At 43.2% G+C, this 13,546-nt stretch overlaps 1 protein-coding gene across 4 annotated transcripts in view; it reads right to left on the reverse strand.

The window, feature by feature from the left end:
* Window positions 1–13,546, reverse strand: part of LOC122563291 (synaptotagmin-6-like) — a 299,429-nt gene that overhangs the window by 22,527 nt on the left and 263,356 nt on the right. For all 4 annotated transcript variants that reach the window (XM_087973676.1, XM_043716993.2, XM_087973677.1 and 1 more), the window contains exon 4: window positions 12,350–12,470. In XM_087973676.1, coding sequence (XP_087829802.1) covers window positions 12,350–12,470 — 121 coding nt within the window. The remainder of the gene's footprint in view (window positions 1–12,349; window positions 12,471–13,546) is intronic.

Consider the following 13,546-nt stretch of genomic DNA (forward strand, 5'->3'; position numbering starts at 1 on the left):
CAAATATGACCCAAAGGTTGCAAGGTTTGCTTTAGCCTGAATATGCCAAACTGGAAAAAAAAAGGGTGAATTTTAGAGCCAGTTGCTACGCTTTAGCAGCACAAACCTCAAAGTTAAATCTGTAAACCTCTTTGTGAAACATACTTTCATAAAATAGAATCAATTCTAAGGGCTCTGCTGCCAAAGCAACTGCTAAGCGTTGTGTCTTTATTCTGTGATGGGAAAGGAAGGACAATGAAGATCAGAGGCACTGTATTTAACTCAAAGCATTAGTAATAAAGTAAATGTTATCAGCAACATTTGGGGAAATCTTGGGCTTTGTGGAACACTGATGGAAGACACTGAAAGCTTTAAACTAATGCAGCATGTGTTGGCATGCTGGGAGCAAATATGTATCTATTTTCTGCAGAACTAGGGTGTCGAGTAAAAGTGTTCTGTAAGATATGACTTGGTTGTCTTAGTGAATGCAAATTCTCATTGGTGAATTAGTTGCCTATTAATTCATGTTTTATCTATATTCATTTTAGTTTGTCTGTTACAGTAAGAGTCTTAATTGAATTGTTCTTTTGTCCTTTCTGTCAGCCACTGGGAAATTCATCTCTATAGACGTTCTCCCTCGCTACATGGATTGTAACAAATGTAACACAAAGGAAAGCATCAGATTTGGTTTAGTCAGACTAATAAAGTGTGATTACAAGGAGTTTCAATGGTGGAGGAGCTCAGGGTAGGATTAAAGGTATAGGAACACAGAAACACAGGAATATAGGGACATGGAAACATGGGAATGAAGGAGTAGTGTAGGCCATTTAGCCCATCAAGACTGGCCCATTGTTCTAAACCATGGCTGATTATCTCCTCAATATCAATGTCCAGCAGTATCTGCACATCCTTTAATGTCAATAATCTCCAAAAACTTATTAATTTCTGCCTTGATTCTGCTCAATGACTGAACTGCCACTGCCCTTTGGGCTAGAGGAGACAACATTGCTATCATATATATTTTCATAAAGACCCTGTCGATCATTTTTCAGATTGAAGACTCCAAATTTGTTGATTCTATCTGCCCTCTTTTCCACTAGATCTTGGGACTCTTGATTTTCACAGTTCATTTGGATTTATGGTTTACTACAGCAACAGAATCCAGGTAACATTCATTGTTTCTGAGTTAGAATCACCAGGTTCAAGCCACTCTCCTGGATTTGATATTTAGGAAAGACGCATTCATGATGTGTCTAAATAGGCTGAGCATTAATCTGCAAATCCTTCCGATACACATCAATAGTAGGTGACAAGATTGGAAGAATTTTGATCAGCCATGAGGTGGGAGGAATGTTGGAGCTTCTAGGAGCACAGTCCATGGTTTAAGGTGACAACATGCAAGCACAGTGTACATTGCCACAGCACCGAGGAGTTGTGTGGAGGGTCAGTGGGCTGGATGAGCAGTCAGCATCAGATTGCTGCCAACATTGTGGGCTTTGGCTCACATTGCTGCTGTGGGTGATTTGTAACCTGTCGAGTTTCCCTTCTTCGTGACCCTGTGATTCGACCTGCATTTGGAAAGAGATCTCGAGAAAAAGATGAAGAAGAACACTGAAAGAGCTCTTTGCTGAGAGACTGATCTCCAGAAGCCATGTGTTCATTTACATGTTTGAACGACAGTCAAATCTTTTATGGGTCTGAGCAACATGCAGCAGAATAATAGTGATGAGTCTAAATCTCCCTCCATCTATTTTATTTCATTTTATCTCCAGACTGTGCTCTCCACAAGCAGTGTGGTGAGATCCTCACCAGGCAGCAGTAAGATGCCAGTGATGGTCATTAATATTTGTTAAATGCCTTGCTAATGCCACAACTTGCTTCATTAATCTTCACACTCTCATTTTGCAAAACTCACTGAACAAACTCAACTTTGGGAAAACCCAAGGAGACTAATGCAAGGTACCAGCCAGATTTAACTCACCGCTTGCTCTGAACAACCCCTCTGTTGGAAAGTGGGCGCTAAGATCATGAGGTCTGCTCCATTGGCACTGGCCACATTAACCCACGTCCACAGCACTGGCATCTGACATGTGTCAGCTTCTATGACCTCTCTTTGGTGTGCTTCCAGTTGCTTCTTCTCCACAGTGCCGCATATTACAAGCTGCACTGGTGACCATCCTTGCAGTACTGTGTGCTCAGGGACATCGTTCCAGCATCCATGGGACCTTCACTTGCTCTCACTCTGAGCCTGCCTGGATGCTCACATGCCTTGCATTGCCTTGCCTTTTGCTCTCTCAGTCAGAGATGCCAGGCTCACAGTACTGCAACCTTGCCATGCTGTTTAGTGCAGACACAAAGTCAGGAAGCTTGTTCTATTTGTCAACGGGCTTCAGGCAAATCCACTGGGTTTCGACCTTCACTCAGGGATAGCAGGATAGTGAGTGAAGGGCGGCCTGCGATACCAGTCCTAGCCCTGCTTGAGGTGGTCAATGTCAGAATCCTCTCGTCCCAGGGGACAATGGCCAAATGAGAAATAGAGTATCACCTGGCCTGACCCTTTCTGCCGTACTGCGGAGATGCTTTCTCCTGGAAGGAGAGAGCTCAGGTATTATGGGAGATGAGAGTGAATGGCACATCTATTACTGTTGATGCAGGTGCAAAAGTGTCCTGAGTGAGTGAGCATGCAATGCAGGGGGCATGCAGGGTGAATGATATCAGGGGTTTGGGGGAACTGGTGAAAGTGAGTGGGCAAGATATTGCAGGCAGAAGTGAGAGCGATAAAGCACGAGGCTTGGTGGGATGTGGGGATAGAGTGAGTGTGAGGTATTGGAGAGAAGATGTTGGCACTTACACTGGCCAAGTGGTGAAGGGCATTGACCTTCTTCCTACAGCCCTGGACATTGGTCCAGATGATTGAAACTGTTTTAATCCAGGTGGCAACATAGGACCCATGCAAGCATGGCCTGGTGTTTTTTAGATTAGATTAGATTACTTACAGTGTGGAAACAGGCCCTTCGGCCCAACAAGTCCACATCGACCCGCTGAAGCGCAACCCACCCATACCCCTACATTTACCTCTTTACCTAACACTACGAGCAAATTAGCATGGCCAATTCACCTAACCTGCACATCTTTGGACTGTGGGAGGAAACCGGAGCACCCGGAGGAAACCCATGCAAACACGGGGAGAATGTGCAAACTCCACACAGTCAGTCGCCTGAGTCGGGAAATGAACCCGGGTCTCTGGCGCTGTGAGGTAGCAGTGCTAACCACTGTGCCACCGTGCCGCCCACTAAGCCTCTGGTGTTGCCTCTGTTGTTCTTCCTGGAGGAAGAGAAGTGCTATCTCTGTGCCATCCCATCCAGCAGGAGCCCCATGTCATGCCTGCAAAGTGGGTTCTCTGTTTACCCCATGTCTACCACATTCGGGGCAAATGTTAGGAACCATAGCTCCCCAGTGTAAAACATACACTGATAATGTTTTGTCCTGGTACACAACAGATTTTATAGGTGGTGTGAATGCAAGGGATGCTGGTGAATTCTGGAGTATTTGTCGAGTGGTGAATTGTTCTGAGAATGGTGCATGGTAAGATGGGGTGAAGAAGGGACATGCGAGGTGCCACAGAGGCATGGTGAGTAATCAGTGAGGTGAGTGTGGTAAAACATGGCAACTAAACTGGTTCGGCTCGTCAGCGACAATCCCATCAAACTTGGACATCCACACAACTTGGACTTGGGAAAAAAAACCTAAGATTCAATCCTTAATTAACCCATGTCATGCCGTATTAAAGAGAAAAATTGACCAACGTGATGGGTTGTACTTCTACAGAAGAATGGATCAAGAAATCAGAGAACAGTTTAAGTTGTAAATTCTGCTCCACCTTCCTTTTTTAAAGGCTCTTCATGCTCTTTATTGAAAAGGCAGGCACAGGACTGAATCCCACCCCCTGCTCCCCCAGACCTCTGCTGGAACCCCATGTGGAAGAATTCTTCCAGAAAGACAAGAAAATGAAAGGGAGACTTACTCTGATCAAAGCCAATGCACAATACGCCATTTGCCTGTCTCAGTATTTGTCATTAGTTTTATACTTCTACCTGGAGTTTCCTTTCTTGTTGTTGGCCTGTCCAGCTTTGGCAGACAGTTCTCTTGGGTGAGAGATCGTCAAAGTATAAATAACTTCCCTACTTTTGGTATCTCTAGTGACCATTTTACAGATGTCATTCCTTCAGTCTCGTGTTTCTTTATCTTTAATTGTTGCTTCACAATAGATCCCAGCTGGTTTTATTACTCTTCAGTCTCCAGATCCCCTCAGAAGAGTTTAACCTCATCATTAATATTCCCCACAGCTTTGCTTGTCATTTGTAAAACGTACATTTATCTCGGTTGATTTTAATCTCCAACGTTTTGTCTACTTGTAAATGCCTTCCCAGTTATTCTGCCTTGTTGGCTGTTTCATTTGGCTCAATCTGTCTTCCACCCTCCATGTGGATATCACCAGTGAATCTGTTCAAGTTCCATTGCATTTCTGAAGCCAGGCAGAATCCGTGATACATAGAATTGTTACTCTTTCACTAATTTCTGAGAGACTCCGCAGATTTCCTGAATAGTTCTCATCACTTCAACTCAGGAGATCTTTTACTCTCCCTGTTCAATTTGCTTTCTGCAAGAAGAGCCTTATTGAGACCTTTTTAGAAGTCTTGGTACTACATAGCACAGATCATTGACCTGAAGTATTAGTCTTGATTTTGTCAGCAGGAAGGTTGGAGGTGTAGGGGAGGCGGGAGAAGGGCCAGAGAGAGAGAGAGCAACCTGACCACAATGAGCCTCAAACAAGAACTGGAGCAGACACAGCAACGTTCCTGAAGGGAGTGGTTTCCAGAGCTCTGTGTGGCTGCAGGAATGAATCATCAATAGTTTTGTTTCTGAAAAGACAGATTAAATCCTGAAGTCCAAATCAGGCAATTGATGACTCCTGCAACAAACATCATTAACACATAAGAGCTGCATCCTGTTAACATCATCATTGGTGTGATTTAAACAAAACTATCGGTCAGTTGAATATCCCACTGGATTCTTGTGTCAGATCCAAGGCAGAAAGCAGTGATCCTCTCAGGTCAAGGTCTGAAGATCTGTTCCTTTTAGCACTCCCTGTGGGTCATGGTGGAACAGGGCTGCTCATCCCCCAGTGCTCACAAGTAAGCCTTCAGTCTTCAAGTGACCGCAAATGCTGCTTGGAATGCCAGCCTCTGCACATGGGCCCCCTAACCAGTGTTCATCTCCTCAGGCTACATCATGCTCCTACCCACCAGTCAGGCAGTCAATCCAGCTGGCTGCTGTTTGGATGTTGTCTAAAGCAACTTAAACCTCCATGAGTCCCAACATCTCTGATTTCTTCACTCACTCCAATGACCCTGTACCCTTACATCTCCATCCATGAATACAACAACTTTAATTTAAACTTACATAGCACCTTTTCTATATGAAACATCCCAAGATACTTCACAAAAACATTATAAAACAAGACATGACTTTGACATGTAAAGTGATAATGGTAGATTGATCAATAAGGCATAGGTTTTAAGAAGTTCCCGAAAGGAGGAAACAGATGTAGGAAGGGATTTCCAGAGTATAAGGCCTTGATAGTTCCCATAGAATCCCTACAGTGTGCAATCAGGCCATTTGGCCCAATATGCCTACACTGACCCTCCAAAGAGTATTCCACACAGACCCATTCCCCTACCCTACATTTCCCCGGAGTAATGCACCTAACCGACACATCCCTGAACACTATGGGAAATTTAGCATTGCCAACTCACTTAACCCACACATCTTTGGATTGTGGGAGGAAACAGGAGCACCCAAAGGAAATACACATAGGCGCAGGGAGAATGTGCAAACTCCGCACAGACATGATTTGGAGATGCCGGTGTTGGACTGGGGTGTACAAAGTTAAAAATCACACAACACCAGGTTATAGTCCAACAGGTTTAATTGGAAGCACTAGCTTTTTGAGTGCTGCTCCTTCATCAGGTGGTTATCTCCAAACAGACAGACAGTCGCCCAAGGCTGGAATCAAACCCAGGTTCCTGGTGCTGTGAGACAGCAATGCTAACCACTGAGCCACCATGCCACCTTGAAATCACCATGATGCTTCAATTATAATTGTGATTGCACAATTATTTCTTTCTCTCTCGACTGAGTTAAAAATCATACAACACCAGGTTATAGTCCAACAGGTTTATTTGGAAGCTATTGGACTATAACCTGGTGTTGTATGATTTTTAACTTTGTCCACCCCAGTCTAACATCGGCATCTTCAAATCATCTCTCAACTGAAACATTGGAGCATTTCCAGATTTTTATTTTCATACCACAAGAAAGCTGATTATCTGGTCATATTTTCTATTACCATTTATCAGGAGTTTGATGAGATTATATTGCCTGCAATATGGAAACAGGCACTTTGGGCCAACAAGTTCAACCGACCCTCCGCAGAGTAACCCATCCTGACCCATTCCCCATATTTGCCTCTGACTAATGCACCTAATACTAAAGGCAATTTAGCATGGCCAATTCACCTGACCTGCACATCTTTGGATTGTGGGAGGAAGCCAGAGCACCCGGAGGAAACCCATGCAGACATGGGGAGAACGTGCAAACTCCACACAGCCTGAGGTGGAGCTGAACCCAGGCCCCTGGCATTGTGAGGCAGCTGTGCTAACCACTGAACTACCGTTTGCTGTGTATACATTGGCTGCTATGTTTGTGTACATTACAACAGTGACTACACGACTAAAGTGCTTCACTAGCAGGACATCAAAGGTATTGTATGAATGAAAATTCCTTCTTTCACTGTTTTATCAATTTGTGTGTCATTCCCTTACACAAGAAAGAAGATCCCACTGCACAGCTTCTCAGTCGCTGCTGCTTATTTTGTTTTCCCTGCGATGGATAATGAGTGTCAGAATTACATCATGGAATATTCATGGTAACATACTTTCTAGGGATTCTAGGTTTGAACTGCTTAATGCAAGCAGTAGCACTGGTTTTCTGAGTAAAGACTTCCATAAATAATGAATTGGAGTGAGAGTAAATGTCACATCAGCAAACCGATGTATGTTCTTAACTACGAAAAGCTATTTAGAAAATTTGTGCTGATATTTCATCACCGAATCCCTACAATGTGGAAGCAGGCCATTTGACCCATTCCTGAAGAAGGGCTTATGCCCGAAACGTCGATTCTCCTGCTTCTTTGATGCTGCCTGACCTGCTGCGCTTTTCCAGCAACACATTTTTAAGCATTTGACCCATCAAGTCCACACCAACCCTCCAAAGTGCATCACACCCAGAGCCACCCCCACAACCTATCTCTGTAACCTGCGTTTCCCATAGCCAATCCACCTAAACTGCACATCTTCAGACTATGGGAGGAAACCCAGGCAGACAGAAGGAGAATGCGCAAACTCCACACAGAGAGTGGAATCCAACTCCAGGTCCCTGACGCTGTGAGGCAGCAGTGCTGACCACTGAGCCACCATGCCACCATATTTGTAGCCCCATTGGAAAACTTTGCTTAAAGCTAGCAGTCAAGAATTCAACCTTGTATCTCTGATGCTGTGCTGTCTGAAGATAGTGATCGTGGATTAATCCCTACCATGTAACAAGCTTAACTGATCAGCTGAAATGGGTCCAATAAATCAGGATTATTTGGATTGCTCATGTTCAGCAAACTGAGCAAGAGTTTTTCTTTCAAAAGAAAACAAACTCTTGGTATTTGTGGGCTGTGGCATCTGGTGTTTAACAAATGAAACAAATTCAGTCTTTGTACAATTTACTCAATAAAATCATTAATTTTCAAGCTAACAGTCAATGTTATATTTAGATCGGGAAAGTTCTAACCATCACCTGCCCTACCCTCAACATGTATGTTACTGTTGAAGACTGATTAATAAAATGATTGCTAAACAAAAATGAATGTCACACCATGCAAATACCAGATGGAGCGAGTAAGCTGGATCTTGGTCCTTTTGCTTTGAGCGTTGCCTAGCGAAACCGACTGCCTAGAAGTTGAAAATCATGGAGGCTTGAGTCCTACCCAATACAATGTACAGTCAACTCTGAAAATGTGCAAACATTTAATTTGGAATGATGGTGGCTTCAAATCAGAGCTGTGTTACATTATATGACCCCAACTGCAATTTTTGAAGAACTTATTTATTAATTAATTTATTAATTTAAAGGGAGTTATCTGGAAAATTATTCAGTCTTGCTGTTCCAGTTAGAGTGAGAACGTCATTTGCCAGGGTTAGATTTTGCAGATGTTACTTCCATGGAGCTTGTACTGTGGAAAGCATGTGTACTTTTTAAAAAAAAATCTTTCTGGAGAGAAGAAGGATAATTCTGATTTTTATCATGCAGCTACATATTTGAGGTTAATAACTCTTTTAACAAACACTGCTTAATGACAGTGCAAATAATTTGCAGTTCATTAGCTCCAACCCACCCACTGAATAGTCATTATTCAAGTGTGCCCTTTTTATTCGATCAGGTTAATTTCCCCAGTCAAAACTGAAACATAATTTAATGGTTTGTAACAATGATTGGAATTACACCAGCCAAAACTGTCAGTGTACATGGAATTGCAGAAGATTTTTGATTTTTTTTCTTTCAAAGGCTTCTGTGCTTTCTGTCTGTGTGAATGTGGAGCTCTGACCTGCACTCAAATTTGACCCATTTCTGTCATAAATGCTAATTTTGTGATTGAATACTGAATTTGCATTGTACAAAAACAAGCTTCCTTACAGCTGGTTTTGAGAATACACTCACTATTTCCTATCCTTTTTAGAATGAAATAGCTTGGAGGAGAAAGTGAGGACTGCAGATGCTGGAGATCAGAGCTGAAAATGTGTTGCTGGAAAAGCGCAGCAGGTCAGGTAGCATCCAAGGAGCAGGAGAATCGATGTTTCGGGCATGAGCCCTTCTTCAGGAGCCCTTCCTGCTCCTTGGAAGCTGCCTGGAATGAAATAGCAGCAACTTCGAGCAACTATGAAAGAAAAGTCTGAAATACATATTTCAAATGCAGAAACAAAGAAGTCAAAACAGAGCACTTGGAAATGTTCAGGACAGAAAAGGTCTTGTGTAGTGCTCAGAATTTGTAGTGATTGGGACCAAGTGGACCTCACTGACAAACGGGGTTCTTGATTGGGGTTGTTAACCTAGGCCAATCAAGAATGGCTGACCAATATAACCAGGAGATAATGAAGCAGCAAAAAATAAGCTCAAAGAAACTGAAGAAATAGTGGGACAAAAATCTGGAGCGTTACTTCATCAACCGGAGGAAATTAACTCCAGAATTTGGAATGCGCAGGAGGAACTTAACGTGACGAAGGACTTTGGGTATAGCCAGGAGACATTTCCACTCCCCTTCCCTTTTCCTTTTATATAGGCATTGCCCCACTTGGGCCAAGCCTGACAGTGGTTCCATGGTCACATGGAGGCTTTTCCTGCTGTTGGAAAATATTGAATAAAATTATTTTGGGCATGGTGCTTTTATTGACTCCTGCACTTACACACACACAACACAGGTACTGTGGGGAAAAATAATCACTACTGCTTCATGTCAAAAAAAAGTATGTATCAGAAGATTAGGATCTCCTCAGTTGAGGACTGACTCTGAGCTGGCTGGCCACATCTAGTGTACTGTGAACTAGTAACTAAAGGGTGACTTGGTGATGGAATACCAGTTATTTCAGTGGCAACGGGAGAAAGCAGGGCTACCTGTTGTAAGAATGTTCTCTTACAACAAAAAAACTTGGCGTTGGGGCAAGCATTTCTGGCATCATACCTTTATTTGGGAAGTTTCACTCATTTGACTTCACTGTAGAAGACTGCGCCCTGTATGTGGAAAGGATGTGATAAATTATTTTCCAGGCAAATGACTTTGGGGCAGACGGAAAACAATGGCATCCATTTTGCACTCTGAACTTTCCTCAATGTGAGATGGAGGGGACAGCATCTGTAGTTTCCGACAGGCCTTCTGACTGTTCTGAGGGGCCAGGTATGTTTTGCTCCTGCCCCATTTTGGGAAGTAACAGCTTTCACAAGATCCACGTCTTAATTCCGGACTGTCATCTCCCCAAATGTTGTGCGTCACAGGGCCTGACCTCACATCAACCTCACCTTACCATACAGCACCATTTCCATGATTCTGGCAGCATGCTTCATCCCTGAATTAAATGGTCTCTCTCCTTTAAAGTGGACATGTGGCTGGCATTGGCGCTCCTGTTGCCACTTCAGTTCCCGCCCCCCCCCCGACCCCAGGTCTGGAAATATCAGGTTTAACCTGGTGTGGAGTCTTCTCCCCATCAGTAACTCCGTTGGAGCTATCCCTATTATTGCTTGTGGGGTGGTCCTATAATCGAACAGGAACCGGGACAGTTTGGTATCAATCAGCTGTAGGCTGCTTCGTTAAGCCTGCCTTCAACATTTGCACCTCACTTTCCACTAGTCCATTGGATGACAGATGGAATGGAGCTGTCCTTATGTGCTGAATGCCACTTGACTTTAGGAAATATTCAAATACCCTGCTGGTAAATGACATCCCACTGTCCGTGACCAATACTTCCGGGAGTCCATGTATTACGAATAGTGCTCACAGCTTCTCAATCATCATGCCTGAGTTTGCTGAACAAATCTTATACATGTCCAACCACTTTGAATGGGTGTCCACAATTATCAGGAACTTTGAGCCCATGAAAGGACAAGCATAGTCAACATGTAACTGAGTTTGGGGTTTACCCGGCCATTCCCATAATATGGAGATGCTGCTGGTGGCACTATGACCACTGCCTCACCAACCCTGGCCATCAGACATAGCTTCTTGCTGACATCTTCATCTTGGAAACCCCTGGACAACCCGGCTGGAGTTTGGCTAGTATCTGGCAATGATCTTTACTCAGGACAATTCACCCTTGCTTCCCAGAGTAATATGCTTCCCTTGACGGGATCTGATCTCACTGGGACCAAAAAGGTTTCAATCCTGGTTGCAATGGCCATTTCTGTTTCCCTGATTACCATCAGCTGTTAATAGTTTTGCTAGGACAGGGTCTTTTTGCGTCCATAGTCGGATATTGTCTGTGGTGACAGGAAGGGTCACCAAAATGGACTCTTCCAAGGGAAGCACCACCGATGGAGTATCTGCTAGTGGGTGGTGGCTTAAGGCATTCACATTAGTCACTTGGTTCCTGGGTGATATTCTGGCTTGTACTTGTACATGCTGAGAATAAGGGCCGAGCGCTGAATTCTGCTGGATACTATGGGCGGCCCCTAGCAGGGGTTTGTGATCTGTTACTGTGACAAATTCTCATCCATCAAGGTGCTGGTGAAACTTCTTCACACCAAAGACGACCACACGTGATTGGGACCAGGTGGACCTCATTGACTACAAGGTTCTCGATTGGAGATGTTAACCTGGGCCAATCAGGAAAGCCCTGGCTGATCAATATAACCAGGAGAAACCCTGTTCCCCCAGTTACTATCCTGCTGAAACACCCACCTCAAAAAGAAATCAAATATAACTAGGAGATTAGTTTCTCCTCAGTTGAGGACTGACTCCAAAGTGGTTAGCCACAGTAAATAAAGTGTGACATGGTGACAGGACACCAGCCCCTGTGCAGTTATTTCAGAATTGTAAAGTATGCTTAGGAAGATTAGACATCAAATATTATTATGAATTGACATCCAGCACAAGCTTATTCTTTGACCAACAGTACTCAGTGTTGTCACAATATCAATGAGAAGTGTTCTTCCTGCTATCTATCTTCATTATACTTGTTGTCTGGTATTCAAGTTTAATAGTGTCGTCTTGCCCAACAAAAATTAACATGAAGTCAATATACAGCAATTAATAGTTTTGTAATAGCATTTTTCAAAAAATACTGCAAGTCAGTCTATCTTAAGGCAATGCAAAGGTATCTACAAGTTCTGGGATTGAATCATAACACAGGACAATATTGGAGAGAGTCACTCCATCTATCAAAGCCAAGCAGGCTCTTTCAGAAGATGCATCCATAGAAATGGAGAAAATAGGGGCAGAAGTAGGCCTTTGGCCATTCACGTCTACTCTGCAATTCAATATGATTATGGCTGATCATTCAAGTCATTATCCTGTTCTAGCTTTCTGCCCAGACCCTTTGATCCTTTTAGCCATAAGAACTATAACTAATTCCATATATTACAACTCCATTATATTGTAAATACTGCAGCTCTCTCACTATATTGATTGAACAAGCAATCCGGTGCCTAGCTGCCAGATTTTAACCTGTACATTGATAATTACACAGTTTTTGTTTAGAGAGTGGTTCACACTCACCAGAGTAGCCAGTGATGTCCATGGCTTTGAGATTCCTGCATTTGATAACTGTCAGTGTCAGCCGGCCAGCAGTAGGTAGATAGCAGAGAGAGAACATGATTTCTCCCAGATCCACACTTTCCTTTAAAAAATGAAGAAAAGTATCAGAAGGTCATGGGTTTAAAAAGGTTTAAATCATGTTAGTCAGATGAAGAAAGTGTCTAATGCAGCAAAAAATCAGGAGAAAGTGAGGACTGCAGATGCTGGAGATTAAAGTAAAATTAAATGAAATGCACAGTTGGTCAGGCATCATCTGAGGAGCAGAAGAGTCGACGTTTTGAGCATTAGCTCTTCAAACGTCAACTCTCCCGCCCCTTGAATCCTTCCGGACCGGCTCTGCTTTTCCAGCACCACATTTTTTGACCGAGTTGTCAATCAGCCCTGACTAAACATGCATTTGAGGCCTTTTGATCGTATTGCTATATATGTCTCACCTGGTTTAACAGTAAAGACAAGGGGTGAGAATTCAGGTTGTGAACCGAACGTTTGAACGATCAGAAACAAAAACCGAAAAACCTGCCGAGTTTTGAAGAAGGGTCACTTGAACTGAAATGTTAACTCTGATTTCTCTGCACAAATGCTGCCAGACCTGCTGAGCTTTTCCAGCAATTTCTGTCTTTGCTTTTGAATTATCAGACTGTGCCAAAGACAAAAGGCCGACCACTCTGCACAAAAGAAATTGTCCTCTTTTTCTAGCTGTTCACATCCGTTTTCTTGCTTGATTTGGACATGTCGGTGTTGGACTGGGGTGTACAAAGTTAAAAGTCACACAACACAAGTTTATAGTCCAACAGGTTTAATTAGAAGCACTAGCTTTCGGAGCAATGCTCCTTCATCAGGTAGTTGTCCATAACCACCTGATGAAGGAGCGTCGCTCCGAAAGCTAGTGCTTCCAATTAAGCCTGTTGGACTATAACCTGGTGTTGTGTGATTTTTAACTTTTTCTTGCTTGTCTTTTTTTCTCTTTTCTCTTTGATTTTACTAAACAGCCCATGCAGATGAATAACGTCGAATCCCTAATTTACAATGGAGAGAGGAGTTACAGTCAGCATTTACAAAACTGGCAGTGCTCTCTAATTAATCAGAGTCTGCAAGTTTAAAAGGTGACACACACTAAAACAGGAGAAAAATAAACTTTGATTTAGATAGCTCTTATTG

This window comes from Chiloscyllium plagiosum, unplaced genomic scaffold (genome assembly GCF_037043375.1).
Source record: "Chiloscyllium plagiosum isolate Xiang-an unplaced genomic scaffold, Cpla_swu_hap1 HiC_scaffold_26, whole genome shotgun sequence".
Classification (NCBI taxonomy): domain Eukaryota; kingdom Metazoa; phylum Chordata; class Chondrichthyes; order Orectolobiformes; family Hemiscylliidae; genus Chiloscyllium; species Chiloscyllium plagiosum.